This window comes from Pestalotiopsis fici (assembly GCF_000516985.1).
Source record: "Pestalotiopsis fici W106-1 unplaced genomic scaffold PFICI_Scf_10, whole genome shotgun sequence".
Lineage (NCBI taxonomy): Eukaryota > Fungi > Ascomycota > Sordariomycetes > Amphisphaeriales > Sporocadaceae > Pestalotiopsis > Pestalotiopsis fici.
Window position 1 is genome coordinate 381107 of NW_006917100.1, and position 19905 is coordinate 401011.

General features: G+C 50.6%; 6 protein-coding genes across 6 annotated transcripts; 3 read left to right on the forward strand and 3 right to left on the reverse strand.

The window, feature by feature from the left end:
• Positions 1 to 532: 532 nt before the first annotated feature.
• PFICI_12362 (uncharacterized protein) lies at positions 533 to 1428 on the forward strand (the record flags this gene model as incomplete). Its single annotated transcript, XM_007840943.1, has 3 exons — positions 533 to 551; positions 610 to 848; positions 1015 to 1428. The coding sequence occupies 3 exons, from the start codon at positions 533 to 535 to the stop codon at positions 1426 to 1428; spliced, it is 672 nt and encodes a 223-aa protein (XP_007839134.1).
• A 640-nt stretch (positions 1429 to 2068) lies between these two features.
• PFICI_12363 (uncharacterized protein) lies at positions 2069 to 3144 on the forward strand (the record flags this gene model as incomplete). Its single annotated transcript, XM_007840944.1, has 3 exons — positions 2069 to 2226; positions 2281 to 2869; positions 2926 to 3144. The coding sequence occupies 3 exons, from the start codon at positions 2069 to 2071 to the stop codon at positions 3142 to 3144; spliced, it is 966 nt and encodes a 321-aa protein (XP_007839135.1).
• Positions 3145 to 3445: 301 nt separating this feature from the next.
• On the reverse strand, positions 3446 to 4663 carry PFICI_12364 (uncharacterized protein; the record flags this gene model as incomplete). The annotated part of the gene is made up of 3 exons (XM_007840945.1): positions 3446 to 3793; positions 3854 to 4193; positions 4260 to 4663. 3 exons carry the CDS (start codon positions 4661 to 4663, stop codon positions 3446 to 3448), a joined length of 1092 nt encoding a protein of 363 aa, XP_007839136.1.
• A 3876-nt stretch (positions 4664 to 8539) lies between these two features.
• PFICI_12365 (Glutamine synthetase) lies at positions 8540 to 10974 on the forward strand (the record flags this gene model as incomplete). Its single annotated transcript, XM_007840946.1, has 10 exons — positions 8540 to 8542; positions 8651 to 8773; positions 8842 to 8938; positions 8996 to 9117; positions 9180 to 9305; positions 9949 to 9982; positions 10131 to 10168; positions 10231 to 10434; positions 10591 to 10850; positions 10911 to 10974. The coding sequence occupies 10 exons, from the start codon at positions 8540 to 8542 to the stop codon at positions 10972 to 10974; spliced, it is 1071 nt and encodes a 356-aa protein (XP_007839137.1).
• Positions 10975 to 13360: 2386 nt separating this feature from the next.
• Positions 13361 to 15094, reverse strand: PFICI_12366 (uncharacterized protein; the record flags this gene model as incomplete). The annotated part of the gene is made up of 3 exons (XM_007840947.1): positions 13361 to 14420; positions 14484 to 14832; positions 14884 to 15094. 3 exons carry the CDS (start codon positions 15092 to 15094, stop codon positions 13361 to 13363), a joined length of 1620 nt encoding a protein of 539 aa, XP_007839138.1.
• Positions 15095 to 17199: 2105 nt separating this feature from the next.
• Positions 17200 to 19568, reverse strand: PFICI_12367 (uncharacterized protein; the record flags this gene model as incomplete). Its single annotated transcript, XM_007840948.1, has 2 exons — positions 17200 to 19324; positions 19375 to 19568. The coding sequence occupies 2 exons, from the start codon at positions 19566 to 19568 to the stop codon at positions 17200 to 17202; spliced, it is 2319 nt and encodes a 772-aa protein (XP_007839139.1).
• Positions 19569 to 19905: the final 337 nt, after the last annotated feature.

Consider the following 19905-nt stretch of genomic DNA (forward strand, 5'->3'; position numbering starts at 1 on the left):
TCGTCCTTCTCGAGATAATACTGTCAGCAAGGAGCCATGGACCATGTCTCCTTACTCTAATCGGCAAGCCAGCTACAAGGCTTTCCACGGAAAGACATTGGGCCTGACATGATCTGCACTTTTGTTTTGAAGTGTGGTCTTCCAAAATGTAATAAAGAACAAGCATCGATTGCGCATAGTTTTTTTTTTTTTTTTTGTTTTTTTTTTCATTATCAATCATTGATTTCATCCTTTCCCTCGCCCTGGAAAAGTCATTATTCATTGTAGATGTCTTAATCGCAGAGTGTTTCGTAGCTAGCGCAAAGATGTATGGAATATGGCTACCCGGCATCGCGACCCCGCCTTTTGCTAAGCTCCGGGGTCAGCCGGACTTGAAACTATCCGCGGCCAAACCCCGAGCCGGGGCGGGATTAGGTTGCTGATCTCAAATATGAATATTTATAAAAGAATACTGCTTTCTTGTCTTCATGATCCAAGTCTGAAACGACGTCTCCACTAACTACAGCTGGCTGAATAGTTAAAATCTATAACCATGGCTTTAAACACCACCCGTAAGTTGTCCCATTGGCATCCTTTGCCTGTCGAACAAAAAGCTAACATGAATGAAAGCACCCAAACGCTTCGGGATCCTCTTGTATCCTGGGTTCGAAGCTCTCGACGCCTTTGGCCCTATGGAGGTCGTCAATGACCTGTCCCGCGAGCATGACATCACCTTGTCCGTCATTGCCGCATCCAGGGACCCGGTCTCGACCTTGTGGAAGGGTGTGCACAAGGTTGGCCAGAGCGTTATGCCCACGCACACCTTTGCCGACGACCCAGAACTCGACGTGCTCTTGATCCCGGGAGGCGTAAGTAACTTCCAGTGTCATTTCTCCCCTTCTCTGGGTTGTCTCATGAGCAAGCATTGCCCAAAATGGTTCTGCAAAAGAGCAGACTTGGACAAACTGCTCAAAAGAGCTGCTTCCAGCTCATTTATCTACCCGAACAGGCGATTGCTAACACATGTTGTTGCAGTGGGGCGGGTTCGAGTCGGATGCGGCCACGCGCGACTACATCCGCCAGGTGGTGCCCAAGCTGGGCAGCAGCCTCATCACCGTCTGCAACGGCTCTGCGCTGGTGGCGCAGACGGGCATCCTCGACGGCAAGACGGCCACGACCAACAAGGCCTACTGGAAGGAGTGTACCGCGAGCGGGCCCAAGACGAGCTGGGTTGCCAAGGCGAGATGGGTCCGCGACGGCAACATTTGGACTTCGTCGGGCGTCAGTGCCGGTATCGACGTGACGCTGGCCTTTGTCGCTACCTATTTCGGCGAGGATGTGGCGACGAGCATTGCGAATAACATGGAATTCAGCCGGGCCCCGTCGTCTACTGATGATCCGTTTGCATCCTTGTACAAGTGTCAGGATGTCCCACCAGTATCTTCGTAGTCTAATTTATGGCAGGCAAAAATGGAGTCGCGATGAAAATGCATGTGGTGGAATCTTTATAATTGATAAAAATGAATTGAATCAAAGAACAGGACGAGAAGGCCGGCTGATGAAATCCCGTGACTAATTCAAATTGACGATAACCAAAGATGGATGCAAAAAGTGTTGCGGATACACTAGCTCAATGTTAGGGAAAGACATTGCGATCATACTCCATAGCCCTATAGAAACCGGCCCCGGATCCATCCTCTGAGCTAACTCTCTGATTGGTCGCAAAACCTTATATGGCTAGACAGAGGGGGCACGGCCGCCGCATCTGCGACCTTTCCGAGGTTTACTCGGGATTTGTTTGGTTGAATTCATGGCTGGGGGTGCCCTGGTGATGCACAGTGTTTCTGTGAAACAAATCCTGCGCAGATCGTCTACCGCTCTAGCGAGGTGTTGTACAGGTGCGGAGAAAGCTTACCCATGGACAAGATCTTGTTTTTTGAATACCAGAATTAAAATTATCTTGCATTAATGTCTATTGAGATTCGCAATCCACATTTCTCGAGATAAGAAAATTGTATAAATAGTTCATTTGGTTGAACTTGAACCCTCACATTGTAAAACATTTGTATTGTCACTTCTTCTCTTCGTCATGGATAAGATTGTCAAAGTCGGCGCTGTTCAGGCTGAGCCAGTATGGCTCGACTTGGAAGGAAGTGTGGATAAGACAATTGCTTTGATCGAGCAAGCCGCCGCTGATGGAGTTCAAGTGCTCGGATTTCCCGAAGTTTGGATCCCTGGATACCCATGGTGAGTAGATCCTCATGTGGAAGTACTGCCAAAGTGCTCATGCTTTAGGCAAAGGCAAATGTGGACGTCGCCAGTCATCAACAATGCCGGCTGGGTACACGAATACATGGGCAACTCAATGGCGCGCGACTCGCCCCAGATGAAGCGAATCCAAGACGCCGTTAAAAAAGCCGGCATGGTAGTTGTCCTTGGGTACAGCGAACGTGATGGTGCCAGCCTTTACATGGGCCAGTCATTCATCTCGCACGAGGGCGAGATCCTGCACCATCGGCGCAAGATCAAGCCGACGCATGTCGAGCGAACCATATGGGGCGACGGCCAGGCCGAGTCCCTGAAGACGGTGGTTGACACCAAGTTTGGCAAGATCGGTGCTCTCAACTGCTGGGAGCATCTCCAGCCGCTGCTCCGCTATCACGAGTACGCACAAGGCGTCCAGATCCATATCGCTAGCTGGCCGGCCGAGTTTGAGATGCCTGATCCCGAAAAGATTGCTTGGCTCTACCATGAGACTGGTGAAGCGAGTTATCGCGCCAGCCAGTTCATGGCCATTGAGGGCTGCACGTTTGTCGCTGTCTCTTCGCAGGTCCTGACTGAGAAGAATTTGGAAAAGAATATGTTGACAGGCAACCCCGTGACCAAGACGGTGAGTTTGAACTCAGGTGACTATGTGCAAATAATATGCTGATCAATCTCTGTCAGCCCGGAGGTGGCTTCTCAATGATCTTTGGGCCGGACGGCAAGCCGCTCTGCGAGCCAATCTCTGACGGGGAGGAGAAGATTATCACGGCCGAGGTCAATCTTCGGGATATCGACAAGCCAAAGGCGTTTATAGATGTTGTTGGCCATTACGCAAGACCTGATTTGCTCAGTCTCTCGGTAAACACTAAGGTTGCCAAGCATGTCAACATCAATGAGTAGCTCTCATCAATGGACTGTTCCTCAGTCTTGTACCCTTCCTCGGCGGAAAATGAGGTGGAGAGTAATCTTGTTTGAAAACATAGAAACCAGCATAAATTCATTTTGAAACTTTCTCACTGCCAAGATCATCTACACAAAAGTGAGATTATAAGCAGGAAATACAGGCTCTGTTATCTCAACTATTTACTCAGGGACATATATAAAACAAGAAGTGAAAATTTACATAGAACTGCCATGACACTCAGAATATTTGTTTGCTCTCTTCATGGCTAGAAGACATTCCTTGCCGGGACACACGGATTTAAGCGTGAACGCGGCGAGCATGGCCTCTCTTCTTGTGCTTTCTCTTCTTGCAGTCGGCGCTCGAGGAAGACGAGGTAGCCGCAGCCTCGACAGTCGCGGTAGCAGTCGTCGAGCTGGTCGTGGCAGAAGTGACAGCGGCACTTGTGGCGACAGACGCGACGGCGGAAGATGTGGCCTTGGATGACGCAACAGTAACGGCAGCAGAAGAAGAAGAAGAGCTCGAGGCCACAGCAGATGAGGTCACAGCAGCTGCGGACGAGGTAACGGCAGCGGCCGATGTGCTCGTGGCTGCAGAGGCAGCCGAAGTTGCGCTGGAGCCAGAATCACCGCCACAGGTGAAGACGGTCTAGAAGTTTGTATGAGTATATCGAGAAATATCATGATTCATGAAAGCGAAGCAACGTACCGGGCCAGGGATGGGGTAGGTGCTCTCAGAAGAGTCCCAGACAATACCCGGGTCAGTGCTCGAGTAGGCACCCGGGAAGCTGACCAAATCGCTCACGGTCGTGGATCCGCTCGAGGTAACTTCCAGCTGGTGGCAACCGGGGTAAATCTGAACACCAGGGTATGTGTTGGCCACAAAGACGGCGATAATCTCGTGGCGGACCAGGTAGTAGCCAGAGGCAAGACACTCGGGAATGGTGTAGGTGTAGCCAGCATTGCCGGCGACCTCGAGAGAGTCGACGGCCCACTCATCTGTAGCCTTGTCGATCAGACCGCTCTCGGCAATCTTGAACCAAACGGCACTAAATTACAAAACATCAGCGACCAATTCAAGGGTGTGGGTTTTTACGGAAGCCAAATATACTTACTCCGAGTAAGGCATGTAATCATTGCAGCCAGTATCAGGGCAGCGAGCCATATAAGTGACAAGCGCGCCAAAGTGCGACTCGGGCCAGAGAGTCCAGAAGAGTGTTACATCTGAACCGGCCTCGGCAGGTGCGTGAAGAGCTGCTGGCGACGATCCGTTGATACCACCATCGGTATAGCCACCACACTGAAGGTCCTGGTATGTTACGTCCTGGACAGGTCCATTGCCTTGGATAGCGCGGGAGATGCGGTCGGGTGTAGGACTCGTGTAGGGATCGGTATAAGGCTGGTAAAACTCGTACGAAGTTCCTCCAATGGTGCCGTTGGTAACGTAGCCATGGCCGGCTGCCAGCTGAACTAGAGCAGCACCAGTGACCGTCGAAAGGATAGAGTTGAAAGTCCTCATCTTGTATGAAAGTTCTATATTCCGGGTCCGAAAGTAGAAAGTGAATGTCTGCTGTTATAAGAATGATACAACAAGTACAGTAAGTGGTACAGAACCGAATGAAAGAGTGGACGACCCGGCGTCGAATATGGTAGTCAACCAGGACTTGGAGAGAAAACGAATGAACAACACAGAGGTCCTCGAAAGAAACGTGAGAAACTGTCAAAAATAATTCCAATCAAGTCGAGAGGAACTCATGCTCTAATAATACTATCTAGTCGCCCACTTGTCATCCCATGTTACGCGGCTCTGCTCTAAGCGATGCCAGGGGCTCTCGGTTGGTACCGAAAAGATTGATTTCTGGGGTCGTAGTGGACACTTGAGCCCCAAGCGAAGTCCTGCTCGATATTACGAGGAAGGATTCACGATCCATGGTTAATGAACATGAAATGTGTATGACCGATGTTGACGAGAGCGGGCGCTAGTCGTCGCGATCCAAAAATTGCAGCGAATTGTGGTATCCTCCATGCCGATGAGTTGTCATGCTTCATTCGGGATTCCATAACACAGTTGAAGAAACCAATGTCTCGCACTTTGGCCAACAACAGGTGAAGATTGACCTGCGCCCTGCGGTATGTGCTTGCGGTGTTGTGTACGCCGAGCCTAATTACGAAGTACAAGCGCCGCGTCTGAAACAAAAGGGGGTGTGTCTGATATAGTAGGGCCCACTACCACCCCGGAAAGATGGAATTGCGCCCAGAATAAGATGCCATGTCAGAGGAGCTTCGCCCTGATTGAACCATACGAAAAGTATACTGTCAAAGAAAAAACCGAGTGCAGAATCCATCGATGGAAGTGCAGATCATAAGGCGAAGATTATAGGATTGGCAAAACAACTTCCCATACTCTGTTTCTCCCACCCATACTCAAGTTGGTGTACCAACAAAGCCAGATGACTATGATCTTGCAGGTATTTTCGAATAGTTCCCAGCAAGGAGTCAAAATAGTGGTCATCAGGCAACATGAAAAGGATCGATTATACATTTGCTCTGATCTCGCCCACTAAGCCAACATTGGGCCCGCAGGCCGCAAACATATGCTGGTGGCTGGCTGGCTAGGAACAGAATTCATTTGCTCCGTCGCCGACCCGAGATTTCCAAGCAGAAACTGCGGGCAAGCCCGGTGCTGGGAGTGGGACTGTGAGAGAAGCCGGTACGACCGACGGGTCACAAATACGAATTCCGGCACATAAGCACCGGGCTGGAGTACTCGTGTGGCAAAGGACTTCTGGAAGGATATATAGGCAGTAGAATATACACGAGCATGCCAAGCCTGCTGACAGCTGTGGCGCGTCTCACAACCACGAGAGTTCGTTTACCCTGCCCGCCGTGTACTTCTGTGCGTCAGGGTGTCTCTTTGAAGCATCTGTGTCTCGTGGCCCATATCCGACTAGGGGCGAATAACCGCGGAGGCAAAAGAATCGGTTTCTTGTCATGATTGCCGCCCATCGGACTTGCAAGTGCGATGTCCATTCGGCGATGAGCTGCCCTACCACTGCTAGCAAGCCCAGACCAGTACAACGGTTTGCAGACAACCCCGGTTACTCAAAATGGGATTCTTTCGGCTAGCCCACCGGCTAATCCTGCGGGAAATCTTCTTGGTGCCGGCCGGAGAAGTCCGGCAGCTGATGGACTTGGCGCCGTCGCGCGTCCCTCGTTTGGTGTCACCATGTTATTGCTCTTTGGCAATTTCGATGCCCAACATTTTCGTTGTTGAATGGTCGATCGCATGTACGGAATAATGCTGCCATTGCACTGGTGAAGATTTTTTTTTTGAATCAATGCAGGCCTAATGGTCCCGGGGTAGCGCACACCGACCCCATGCCATGCGCGCTCGCGGAGCTCCTCTCCCTGGCGACGACACTACCAACGTACATACAACGTACCCTGCCTACCACGGCAAACGATGCGCAAACGATGAAAGCCACATCATCAGAAGATCGACCTTGAAACCTGCTGGTTGGAACGGGGGAGCGAATCAGGAGACAGCGAATATCGCTTGGTCGGCGGTCATCAATCCCCATGGGTTGTGTGTGTCGTCGGAAGGTGTTCGGGAGGACCACACCTAGAAGGACCAGACCTGACCAGACCAGAATTGCTAGCATCAACTTACTTAGCCTTATCGCCCAGCAACCCATCATTGGGAGGGGCAAGCAAAGAGGATGCCGCTGGATGGATGCATGCAGGGGTTGAGAAAGTTGCAGTTTCTGGGGTTTCGATTCGGCAACGCGCCGGGCACCATTCACCGCAACGCCAGCGACTCGCGGCCCCTCTATAGATCTCGAGCCATGACTGGCTACCGACGACGACAGTAGTCATATCAATCATTTCCATCGAGCAATACTGACGAGAGAGATTCAGGGACCGCATAAAGTTATACCGGGCTTGTGAGCAACTTGTGTCTGCCGTCTGGGAGCAGCGTGCCGGGCTTGTCAGTCTAGTCCGGCCAGCGTCGGCTGTGATTGGGTCTGGCGGCCTCAGCAGGTGGGGGACTGTGGGGGGAGGCAGCTTATCGGGGGGAGTCAAGGGGGAGTCGAGGGGAGTCTGCAGGACGCGCTACGACGCTGGGCCCTGCTGATGGCCAGTGCCCAGTCCGCTAGTGACGTAGGTTAACGAAGCACTTTTAGGTACATAGGTGGGATTTTTTGGGAATTACAGTGGGAGGAAAGGTGAAAGTGTGAATCATCGCTAGAATGACTGACGTCGGAATTGATCATTGAAATTGGAGAGTTGACGATGATCTTGGTGCTGATGTGAGTGACGATGGCCTCTCTTTTTCCCCCCCCTTCTTCCCCTCCCTTCTTGACTATGTTGCTGCGGCTGAATGGTGGGTGAGAACCCGGCCGACGGGATTAGAGTTGCTGGACAACCTAGTGTCTCCTCGTACCCGCGGTAGCACATGGCCCCAGAAAGTCATCAGGCTCGTTGGGCCATCATCAAATCGTTAATTTTGATTGATTTGGCATGCCGTCGGTCGTATGAACTGTATTCCTCATGGTGCTATTCCACAGTAGAGTCAGCCCAAAGCGGTGGCTTATCGCAGAAGGGGGGTCCCCTGGCTTTGCGTCTCGTTCTCGGCGAGTCCTTTGTCTGGCCTCGGGTTTACTTTTACCTGCTGCTGTCTTGTCTATGAATGGGACATGCGCGAATGTATCACTTTATTATGGAGTCTCCAATGTACATGCGCGTGGCGTTTCCTTTCGGCGCCCCAACGCCGGCAAACGACAATCTTTAGACGTCTCGAATTAGGGAGATGACAGCGCAGTACCTGACATTTACCTTGCCCACCTTAATGCTGGGTACATGCGTACATAGTGTACCTACTTGCAGAAGCACGATCAAGGATGATGCCCAGCTTGAGCGCGGCTCAGGTCCATGCCAGCGGCCCATTGAATGAATGAAATGTCCCTTGCCAAGTTGCCCTGTGTCCGTCCGCCTGCCACCCACTCTTCCTTTATTTGGTGACTTACAGCTAGAGGTACCTTGAAGTCGCTCTGCTCGTTTGTTCACTGCCTCACCCCACTGACACGAGCCTTTCTCTGGTGTGCCAGGCGTGAGCGATTCGTACCGTAGTAGACAAAAATAACCCACGGTTTACGCCGTCGATCGGACTCGGCCCATTGAATTCAAAAAGAGAGAGCACTGCGCCTTTTTCTTACATAAAAGCGCTTCCTCGCAAAGTTGCATTTCTGCTTCCTTTCCCAAATTCTATTTCGCTTTCTGCGTTGTTTCTTCCCTAGTATACACTTCTTTGTTGCTGGAAGTCCTTTTACCTGCCCCTCTTCAAACAAAAAAAAAACAACCCCTCACAAAAACACCAAAAAAAATCATCACAAACATGGTGAGTCGCCGTGACCCCTCACTGGCGCTGTTCCGTGACGTCGCCCCAAGGAAAACGGCAGGAACGCGTTTGGAAGCAAACCGATTCTAACACGCGCAATGCGAATAGGCTGCCGCTCAGACATCGAATCAGGTTGTCCTGAAGAAGTACCAGGACCTTCCCCAGCAGGGGTCGATCATGGCCGAGTACATCTGGATTGACGCCGAGGGTGGTACTCGTTCCAAGTCCAGAGTAAGATGATTCAAACTTTCACGATTCCCCGGCCTTTCAACAATATGCGCTGACCATTCGTTCCTCAGACTCTCGACTTCAAGGAGGGTGGCTACACCCCTAAGGACCTGCCCGTCTGGAACTTTGACGGTTCCTCCACTGGCCAGGCTCCTGGCGACAACTCTGGTGAGTATAATCGTTCCACAACTGTTTAATTCGGTTCATTGCTAACGTTGCGCAAAGACGTCTACCTGCGCCCCGTCGCCGTCTTCCCTGACCCTTTCCGCCTGCACGACAACATCCTGGTCCTCACCGAGTGCTGGAACGCCGATGGCACACCCAACAAGTTCAACTACCGCCACGAGGTTGGTTCAACTACGACATAATATACAAAAGTTACATTTCGCTAACTAGACTTGAAAACAAGGCTGCTAAGCTCATGGAGACTCACGCCGCTCACAAGCCCTGGTTCGGTCTTGAGCAGGAGTACACCCTGCTTGACCTTCAGGACCGCCCCTTTGGTTGGCCACTCGCTGGTTTTCCGGCCCCACAAGTTAGTACTATTGCCGTTTCATCCCCTTTCGACATTTCTCCGGCATCACTACAGAAAGCTGCATCTTTCTACACCTCAAGGATTATAAACGTCAGATCGCCGCTTGCCCCACGGCAACGACCCAGCACATCCCATTGGGAATTTTGCCTGCAAACTGAAGCCAGTCGAGTTGGAGACGCAAGAATCGGCGCATAAGCCGGTTGTCTATGCCCGGGACTGCGCCGATTCTTGTGTCAACAACTTGCCGGTTTTCTGTTTACTCCCACAAGAAATGCTAGAAATTCCCATAAGCTGTACACAATCAGCATACATATGGAAAGATACCCAGCAGATCAGAGGGCCAACAACAGGTGCAGCTTTGTGCCGATCTCACGTTTATAATCCTTGAGGTGTACACTGATATGGCACTTCATGGGGTAGAGTAAGATGTTCAGAGACGGATGCTGTATTCAAATCCTTCCTCCGGCAGAGGGGCTATTCATCAGTTCTCTGGCCATCAGCTGGGTGGGGCACGAGCTCGCCACGTGATTGGCTAGCCGTGGCCGCCCCGGCCACCCTGGCCACCCCGGCCTTCATGCATTATACACACTCCTAACTTCGCTCCCATATGACCAGGAGAGCAATTACTAACACGATTTGACAGGGTCCCTATTATTGTGGTGTCGGTGCTGGAAAAGGTAAGTTATTTACTGTTTTCTCCGTCTCGACATGTCCTTTTTTGTGGTGGTTGTGGTGGTGGTGAGAAGGGAGGGGGTATATTTTACCCTACTTCGACTCCGATGCGACCCAAAGAGAGCGATTACTAACACATGGCGTTAAAAATAGTTGTCCAGCGTGACATTGTCGAGGCTCACTACAAGGCTGTAAGTTACGATGACTGCAAATATGCGTATGAGGCAAAATAAAGCTGACTCTGACGATATAGTGCCTGTACACTGGTGTAAAGATCTCCGGTACCAACGCCGAGGTCATGCCTGCCCAGTGGGAGTTCCAGGTTGGTCCCTGCGAGGGTATCGAGATGGGTGACCACCTCTGGCTCGCCCGCTTCCTCCTCGCCCGTGTTGCTGAGGACTTTGGCGCCAAGGTCTCCGTTGACCCCAAGCCCATGCCCGGTGACTGGAACGGTGCTGTAAGTACTCAAAACCCCGTGTTTCTCTACTTCTCCATGCTTGACCGCGAAAGTCTTCCTGGGTACTTGTATCCCGATTCTACATGTCATTCCAGGAACGAATTCTACACGATTTCTACAATGTCATGAGAACAATAAAAGGCTAACTATTGCAAGGGTCTGCACTCTAACTTCTCTACCACCGAGATGCGTGAGGAGGGTGGCATGAAGCACATTGAGGCCGCCATCAAGAAGCTCGAGGGTCGCCACATGGAGCACATTGCCGTCTACGGTGAGGGCAACGAGAAGCGTCTGACCGGCAGACACGAGACTGGTGCCATTGACAAGTTCACCTACGGTGTTGCCAACCGTGGCGCCTCCATCCGTATCCCCCGTGAGACTGCTGCCAAGGGCTACGGTTACTTTGAGGACCGCAGGTGAGTACTAGAAGTCCATGACCTTCCCAAGAGTGAGATGCTAACGTAAATCCCGGCCAGACCTGCTAGTAACGCAGACCCCTACCGAATCACCCACATCATCATGGAGACACTGTACGCATAAGTCTATGGCTGAGGGGCCTTTGGATTTGGGGAACTAGGTGTTTGCAACAATGGAATTCAGTATCTAAATTGGGATTGATGACTTCGATACCCGGATGTCTTTCCTGGACGACTTGACGAGCTGTATGGTTGAATCTGGATATACTAGATCAGATCAATACTCTCTACTACAACAGAATGTTGGTAGATTAATGAACAAACTAAAAAATGAGTAAAAAGGATTCTAAACTATCAAGAGCGGTTCTTATCATTGGTCTCTGGTTGCGCTTTGATGTGATTCCGATCAACATTCACGATTCAATTGGGTTGTTGATATTAAACTACTGCTTGTGATTTAATTTGATTCTGATCAACAACATTCATGATTCAATGGTGTTGTTGATATTGGACTGACTCATGGTTGCCCACTATAAGTGTATAGTCGTCGGCTAGTGGGTCCAAGTACCGTTTCCCGCTGCGCGCAGGCCAACGACCGACCAGTAGGCGGCACCCCAAAAAAATTCCCAGTCCAGTTCTTGGTTGATCCCCCAGAGTTTCCCAGACGGGCGAGGGACAGGACCCCTACTTTTGATGCCCAGCCTCCTTCCCCCTTCTTTCGGAGGGTGCTGCTACTGCAAGGTTTTTGGGGGGAGATTTTTGGCTTCAGCTCGGAAACGAATGATATCTTACCAAATGTCATCTCGAGATCAAAACTACCCTTACCCCCCAAGTCCGAATGGCTAATACGCAGACGGGTACTGGTCGGCTCTGGGCTAACTTTTTTTTGCCCAAAAGATAACCGCACCTCCGGTCCCTTTGCCGTTAGCTTATTGGTCCCCACCATTTGGCTGATCCGAGATCGGCGGGTTGGGCGGTTTGGTTTGGGGGGGGTTGCGAGGAGGGTGGGAAAAGCTGAGGACTTTTGATTAACCCCCCAGATGGTCCCTGAAAATCGCAGCAGTATGGATGTACGACATGGGAAGACGGCGCCTGGCACGCATTGCACTACACTAGGTGCGTGCGTTGCCTTGAGTGCGGACATTTTTGTGTGCACAAGCCATTTTGACCTCTGATCCACTTTCTTTGTGATTGTGATCACTGATCGTCACACGTGGTAGACAGGTGGTAGGGCCCAAGGCCTATCTGTGTATCCATTGAACAGGGCAGATCATATGTTTTGTGTGCGCGTCTATGTGTGCATACGTGTGTTGCGGCCGTTTTCCCATGTGGTTCTCTGTCAGCAGCCGCCAATTTGCAGGTTTCCTTTGTTGCTGCTCACCTCAGCCCTTCACCGAGGTGAGTGTTTTGATACTTTGGATACATTACACAAGCAGATATGCCAAGGACTTCGTTGCTGACTCCACACCCACTCCCTAGTATAGTGCTGATACTGGACATAGAGTCCAGGCCTAACCATGGCGTCCATAGCTTGTCAACTTTTATATCAAATGAATATCCACGCTTGCCTTCTACTTGCCATTGAATCTGGGGATCGCTGAGTCGATGTGGTGTACTGCTCAGCCGCTTGCACATGGACTGACTCGTCCTTTCTTTCTATTCTCAGTCCCCAAAGATTTGTGTCTAGCCTCAAGGAGAGCTCCGCCACGATATCCAGTGGATCCTTTGGGTCGGATATATACATATCGAACAATGCTCTGATCGGCTTAGATAAGCCGGAGGTTAGGTTTATTATCCAACCTACTTTCGACTCACTTACCTTGTCATGTTGCCATAACAGAGGCATGAATGATAACTTGTGTTACAGATCACTTGGAAGGGCGATTTAATTGCAAAGCTCGCAGTATTAGATATATCTAACAATGTAATTATTCTTTTTATTTCCATCTTTTCTTATTTCTTTTTTCTTCTTTTTTTTCTCTCCTCTTTTTCTCTCCTCTTTTTCTCTCCTCTTTTTCTTTCCTCTTTTTCTCTTCTTCTTTTTTTTTTTACTCTTTTCCCTTTCCGCATGTTTTATAGTTAATAATAAGGTGACTTTAGCTATTCGCGGCGCAATATAAGGTTTTTTAACAATTTGCCCTTTAGGCAACCGTAAGAATTAGACACGCGCAAAGTAAGTACCTATGCAGAGGAAAGTTCTTTTCCACAAAAGTTGATTTCGTAGAAGCGTATCTAAGGCATAACTTGGCCACAATCTAGAAGAATACTTGCTGGCTGCCGTACGTACCATTGTATCCTCCGAAAATAACCTTGAAAAGATTCTTATACTCATGAAAATGCTTTGATCGTTATCATAATCGTAACCCATGTCTGTTCCAGTCAATTAAAGCCGATGACCAACGGAAACACTGAGCTGCTTCTGACCCTCGAGAGTGCCAAGACTCCAGACTCCTACCAAGTAGATCATGGAAATGAGTAGGAATGTGGCCCTCCAAGGCAAAGAAAACACTCTAGTGGCCTCCATGACCGCCGCCTCCGCCGCCTCCGCCTCCACGGCCGCCGCCACCGAAACCACCACCGCCTCCATGGCCTCCATTGTTACCACCACCGAAACCGCCACCCTGGTTGCCACCCTTGTTGCCTCCTTGATTGCCGCCCTGGTTACCACCCTTGTTACCTCCCTGATTGCCGCCCTTGTTGCCGCCACCGAAACCACCGCCGTTGCCCGGCTTGTTCGTAGGCTTGGGTTCGAACGTTGGCTTGGGGTTGAATGTCGGCTTGCGAGTGAACGTCGGGCTGGTGTAGGGCGTGCGGCATATGGTGGGGATGTAGTAGTCGCCAGTCGGGGTCGCATAATCCTCAGGCGGGTACCTGCTAATGGGCGTCATGATGGGCATAGCGGGCTGCCAAGGGATGGGAACCTCGAAGCCGCAAGGGGGGTGAAAGTCGTCAGGCAACTCAATAATGTCGCTGTAGTAGTCGGGAAGCCTCGAACCACCCCATGTGTACTGGATATCAGGCAGGACGGAGCGGCCATTACGCACCAGCTTCACGTTGGGCGCCACAAAGGTGTGCTTGGTGTACTTGTAGTCGCTAAAGACACCGCCGTAGCTTTGATTCCAGAAGTATGCCTCGAAAGGGTCCTGGGCAATGTATTCGTTCCATTGGCGCTCCTTGTCTCCCGTCTTGCGGGCTACGACTGACCAGACGTTGGCACCCACATCCCAGCGACCCAGCGTGTGTAGGCCCCAATTGGCTTCGACGGATGAGAGCTCGCTGTAGTGGTTGTAGTAGTACGGGTCATGGTAGCCGACATACTCATAGGGAATAGCACTGCCAACTTGGATACCAGCCACGTGGTTGCGTAACTCGGGGTATTCACCGTTGGCCTGCCAGGTGACATAAATGAGAGCATTATCGTTGACGTAGTCGTCGTCAAGCAAGCCTTCAACAAATCCTCGGACCCACTTGCAGGAGACTGTACTGTTGGTGTCGTGTCCGTTGTTGTACAAGTTGGGAGTGATGAAGACCCACTGTGGGAGTCTTCTGTTTTCAATGTCCTCGTAAAACCTAGATGTGAAAACACTTATTTAGACATGACTTTAATCCGAGATTGAGGGAGTACCCGCTTACAAGGTGAAGTTCTTAATTTGAGCTTGGCGGTCGGGATAATCCGTGACGGATCTGAATCGTTGGAGGAGATTGTGCTTTCGAGCATAGTTGCCCTCTTTCGGGTTGCTGTATTCAAAGCCATTGAAGCCGGTGTAGGGCAATCCCTCGTTGTAGTCACCCCAGCTAATACCCTTGTCCTCAAGAAGGTCTACGATGGTGGAGATGTTTCTGTCAACCTCGAGGAAACTGTCACTGTTGAGGCCAAAGGTATCACCACTGGCTGGGGAAATGTAGTTTGGCTGACTGGGAGCGCCAACTCCGTACTCCTTGGTCAGAAGTATACCTCGCTCATAGAGTGACGCGCAGTCCTCTACCATTGTATGTCAGTGCTGCCTTTGTCATGAGAAATAGTATCACTCACCATTGGCAATGGCCTCGTCATAGTACGTAGTCTCCAAGTATATCTGGATAATACGGTCAAAGGCCTTGCCCTTCACATAGGAAGTGGGTGACTCGGTCAGGGCAGTAGCAGCAGCCCGTTCAACGGCGCGCGTGCCAGTCGCGGTGTTGGAAACTTGTTGACCAACAGCCACGCCGGCGGCGGCGAGGAGAGCGAAGGCCTGAGAATGCATCCTCGAGGCCTATCGCTAGTAAGAAAATGTTGGGAAGAAACAGGGTAAGGTGTTGTAGATGCTACGGCGAGATTGCCTAGTAATCTAATTACCTTTGCTCCGGAAGAATATACGGTCTTATATACACGTTTTCGCTGCTATATGCGTGGAAATGCTCGTGGTACATGTTGCTTTTTTCTTGGCAGGAGAAATGGAATGTCCTTATTCCTGTTGAGGGAGATCCGAGTTTCAGGACAAACGCAAATATTGCATCAGTATTCAAGCATCGGGCATTGAAAATGTTCGCTTTTCCACATTGAGGAGCCGTGTAAGTTGAGGATCGACCAGGAAGTTGCAAGTAATGAGTTCAATACTAAGTTTCAATAGACGTGAACCTTGCATTCAACCGAATTTCACGTAGGTACTCAACGACTTCCGACTTCATCCAGCAGCGGCGGAAAACGATTTTAGGAAACACCGTGACGTGATATCCTTTCACCCAGCGACTTCTGCCGTTGCGCTAAGGCGGCCAGCCTCGTGATACAACAATTGATGGCCGTTGATGTTGGCAACGAGAAGAATTTCTCACAGTTTCTAGCATGCCTCGGGACCCATGAACATACATTTCTGACAGGTGTCGGCAACAAATCGCGTTTAAGGTTCAACAGTGACATCCCACGGGACTGGGCTAACAAGCTATAGACGTCGAGACGTTGACAGGCCGCACAACTGAGACGAACCTACCTTGTCTTGTATAGACTTAAATAACGCCAAAACGCCTCGACATGCGGTACCCCTCACTAATTTACCGTTGACCGTCGGGGCGGTAATTGCAGGCAGGGTCTACCTCCTTCTTTTTAAGGTTGTCAAGGCGTACGGCTGAGGGTAATAAGTATAGGGCTGAAGCCCCGGAAGAGCGGCGGATTTTAATTACAGACATGGCCACCGGCTCGGTGGTTTTGACATGAGCCAACCACAGCCGTCAACAGAGGTCATGCATACAGGAGACGGCCAGTTGCCTGCATATACCTGCGGTTCATCTACGACACTCTGTCCAGTTTAGGTAAACGCACGATGGATGAGGGGACTGCAGCACATCGGCACGAGAGGACACTAGTCTGGTCCCGCCATTTACGCCGAGAGAAAAGCTGTCCGTTCCGGCTCGGGATGGGGAATGCATGAGGCCAAAATCAGGCACTCCAATAACCCTATCGCCCCTGATCACGCCACAAAAATGGCAAAACATTACTTGAAGCCAAGATCGCGTTCGATGCCGGCAGTATTCTCGTGACACATCATTCACCATGCAGTTGCCCGGATGCAGTCGCACGGCACGTTGAGGTCCACATGTCTGAGGTTAGAGTGTCTTGCTGGACTGCCAAACACAAAGTCTTGTGGGCCAGAGCTGTTGGCATACATCATGGAGGATAACTGTCGGTCGTTTCTATGTCTAACAAAAAGCAACAAGAAGGCTCAGATTGCAACAAGTGAATGGATACATACCTAAACTAGGTAGTTGTAGACTTTTAGTGTTCCAGAGACCACAGGTGAGACATATGACCGAGAATCGTGAAATTAAGGATCTCAAGGTAGGTATTATTGTTAAACCGATGAATTAGTGCAACAGACTGGCTGGCTAGAAGAGCTCGACTGACTAGTGGCTATGCAAATTAACACATTCGAAGAACACCCACAACATGGAAAAGATTTAATTCTGAACGTTTGGAAACTTGTTACGGGTATGAATCTTATGCGGCTCTATAAGACGTCCCACCTTGGCAGCCTACTTGTGCACTGGCTTCCCAAGTCGATTCTTGGATGGCGCCTGAAAGAGAAGTAACATAGAATGACCGGCAATTTGATGCATGCTCAAATTTGGCTGGCGGTCTCAACATTTCATACCTTAGGTTCATCAGTTTCGATAAACCTACTTAGCTTATAAGTATGTAGACTGGTGAATCATCGCTTGCACATAGTTGGTATCGACTGCGTGGTAGGCCAAAGTTCAATTTAGCAGAGTAAAGCAGGGAAGCAGTGATATGCTTCTTACAGAAAAACGGCACCAAGCTTCTCTGAATATGGCTTGATACCTTACATGCCTTATAGACGTGATTCAACAATGCTCTCTACCAAGGTGGCTGTGGCCAACTATCCAGAACAACCTCATCTCCAACCAACTGGAATGACATGGACGCTTGCATCGGGACATCCAAGAGCAATTCATAATCGCCAGGATACAGCACAGAATCTCCAGCAGTATTGACACGGGCCAGATTCCCGAGGGTCAGTCCAAGCGTCGCAGAGGCGGTCTGATCCGGAGCAATATCACGGACGCGTGTGTAGCTAGCAAGCCTCTTGATGGGTCGTGGCTCTGGACCGTGTGCGCCTGCAAGAAAGGCGAGGGCAACATAGTCCGACGTCACGGTTCCCTGATTTGAGACGTTGATGGTCAAGTTGCCGAATGGGCACAAGTCGAGATATGGTGCCGCACATCCGGACACAAAGTCCGCGGTACTAAACGTCATTGACAAGTTGCCAGAGCTTTTGCAGGTTGTCAAGGTTGCGAATGAGGCGTTGAAATTGGTATAGTGAAGTCCAAATCCAAAGGGCTGCACCGCCTCATCGTAGTACATGTAGGTTCGACCTGGGCTGGAGTTGCTGGGTCGAAGGCTCATGTCAGTCATAAGGACTTGATCGACGTAGTCAGCAGGATACTGAGTGACGGGCAGTCGGCCAGCAGGGGACGTTTTTCCCGTCAGAACGTCGAAAGCTGCGGGTCCACCATCTTGTCCCGGATAGCCTGCCCAGAGCAGCGACGAGATGTTGCCGTTTGTCAAGAGAGATGTGTGATCGACCAGGTCCCCAAACTGCACAACAATACACGGCTTACCGAGGGCGCAAAGCTGCTCAATCTCGGCGAGCTGTGTTGTGGGCCAGGCGATTGAACTTCTGTCGTTGGTTTCGCTCTCAGTAGCGAGATCGATGCCTCCAAAGTAGAGGACAACATCGGCTGCGGTGGCTGCCTCTAGAGAGAGGGACGAGTTTCCCGACGATGTCGCGCCAGCTGCAAAGTGGACTGGAACTCCCAATTGCTCTGCAGCAAATAGAGGGCTATGATAGAAAGGTGAGATGCCAAAATAGGTCCCCAGAAGCTCCCAAGTAACGTTGGCCCACGGACCAATGATGGCAACTGAAGGGATTGTAGAAAAGTCGAGCGGAAGTGTCCCATCATTATTCAGTAGCACCATACTTTCTGCTGCGCTTCCCCTAGCTAGTTCTTCGGCGGCTGGTGTATTGACATCCTCCCAGGTCAGATTCTGATACGGGTTGCTATCGACGGGGTCGTAGTATCCCAGTCTGACTAATGCCTCTATCAATCGATTCAAGGATTGGTCGATGTCGTCCTCCGATAGCAAAGATTGCTGGTACGCATCTAAGACATCCGTCGATGAGGCCGAACAAATGTTATCTGTGCCGGCTGCGAACAGAACAGAGACAGCTTCTGCCGCCGTATTGGTATAATTGTGCTGCTCATAGGTGTCCTGAAGCGCATCGCAGTCAGTGACGACGTATTGACTGCCATCCGTCCAGTTCCAGTGGTCGCGCAGAACTGTTTTCAGTAGATAATCGTTTGCGCATGCGGGAACACCGTTGAGCGCATTATACGAGCACATTACAGATCCTGCCCGAGAATCGCGGACGCACTGCTGGAATGGTGGCATGTAGTACTCGACTAGCTCTTGAGTCGAAATAATCGCGTCAAAGTTGTGACGAGTGACGCCGTCGGAGTCCTCCATGTCGTAGCCGGCGAAATGTTTACACGTCGTAATGGTCTTCTTGGGCACGGCATCGGGAGGACCCTCCATCCCTTCGACAAAAGCATTGACGTAGCCCTTGATTCGCAAGGGATCCTCGCCGGGGGTTTCCATGCCTCGGCCCCAACGAGGATCTCTATAAGGATTGATGTTGGGTGTCCAAAAGTCGAGACCAGCTCTGCCATAGTTGCTGAACGCCCTCGCCTCAGTGGAGATGACATCTGCAATATCCCTGATCATGGCATCGTCAAAAGCAGCTGCGAGCAGGATAGGATTTGCGAAAGAGGTGGCCGACGAAAAGGGCTCGTCGAGAGGTGTTACGCCAATGGAGAAGTTTTGCCCAAAATCCACACCTTCGGAGAAGCCTAAACCGTGTAATGCCTCACTCCACCATTCATACTCGGGAACTCCCAACCTCGGAGCACCTGATGCGTTGCTAAGTAAGTGTTAGATAACATGCTATAGTTTACAGCAATGGAAGCTTACTTGAGCAGATTTCCCACCTTCTCGTCAATGGTCATAGCGGCAGTCAACGCTGCCGCGCGCTGCGACGGTGGAAGCGACGTGTTGCAGACATCATTACTAGCAAGCGGGAGGGACGAACAGTTCGGTCGCGTAAGAACCGCGAAAGTGGGTTTGGCAAGGAAGAGCCAGCACAGGCCTAGGAGTTTAGCAGCCATGATGTTCCGATCTAGAACACGAGTGGTCTCTCTTCTCGTGGTCGCATGTCGGCAGTCGAGAAACTATGATGATACAACGAAGCATACCTACGTAAATATTTATAAGTGCAAACTAGGGAGTCTAGACATTGCTGCGTCTGTAGCTTCATGGATCCTGACATCACTGGGTTGCCTTTGCACCAGGATTATTATTCGGATGCAAGGCAACATTTCTCGGTACGCCTATAAGAAGGCAAGGTGGTGAGGGTTACTATCAGTAAACGGTCCATACAGCTCGGGTCTTCAGGGCGAGCCTAGCTTGATGATTTTTCGTATCGAATGCGAAATTAGCAGCCAC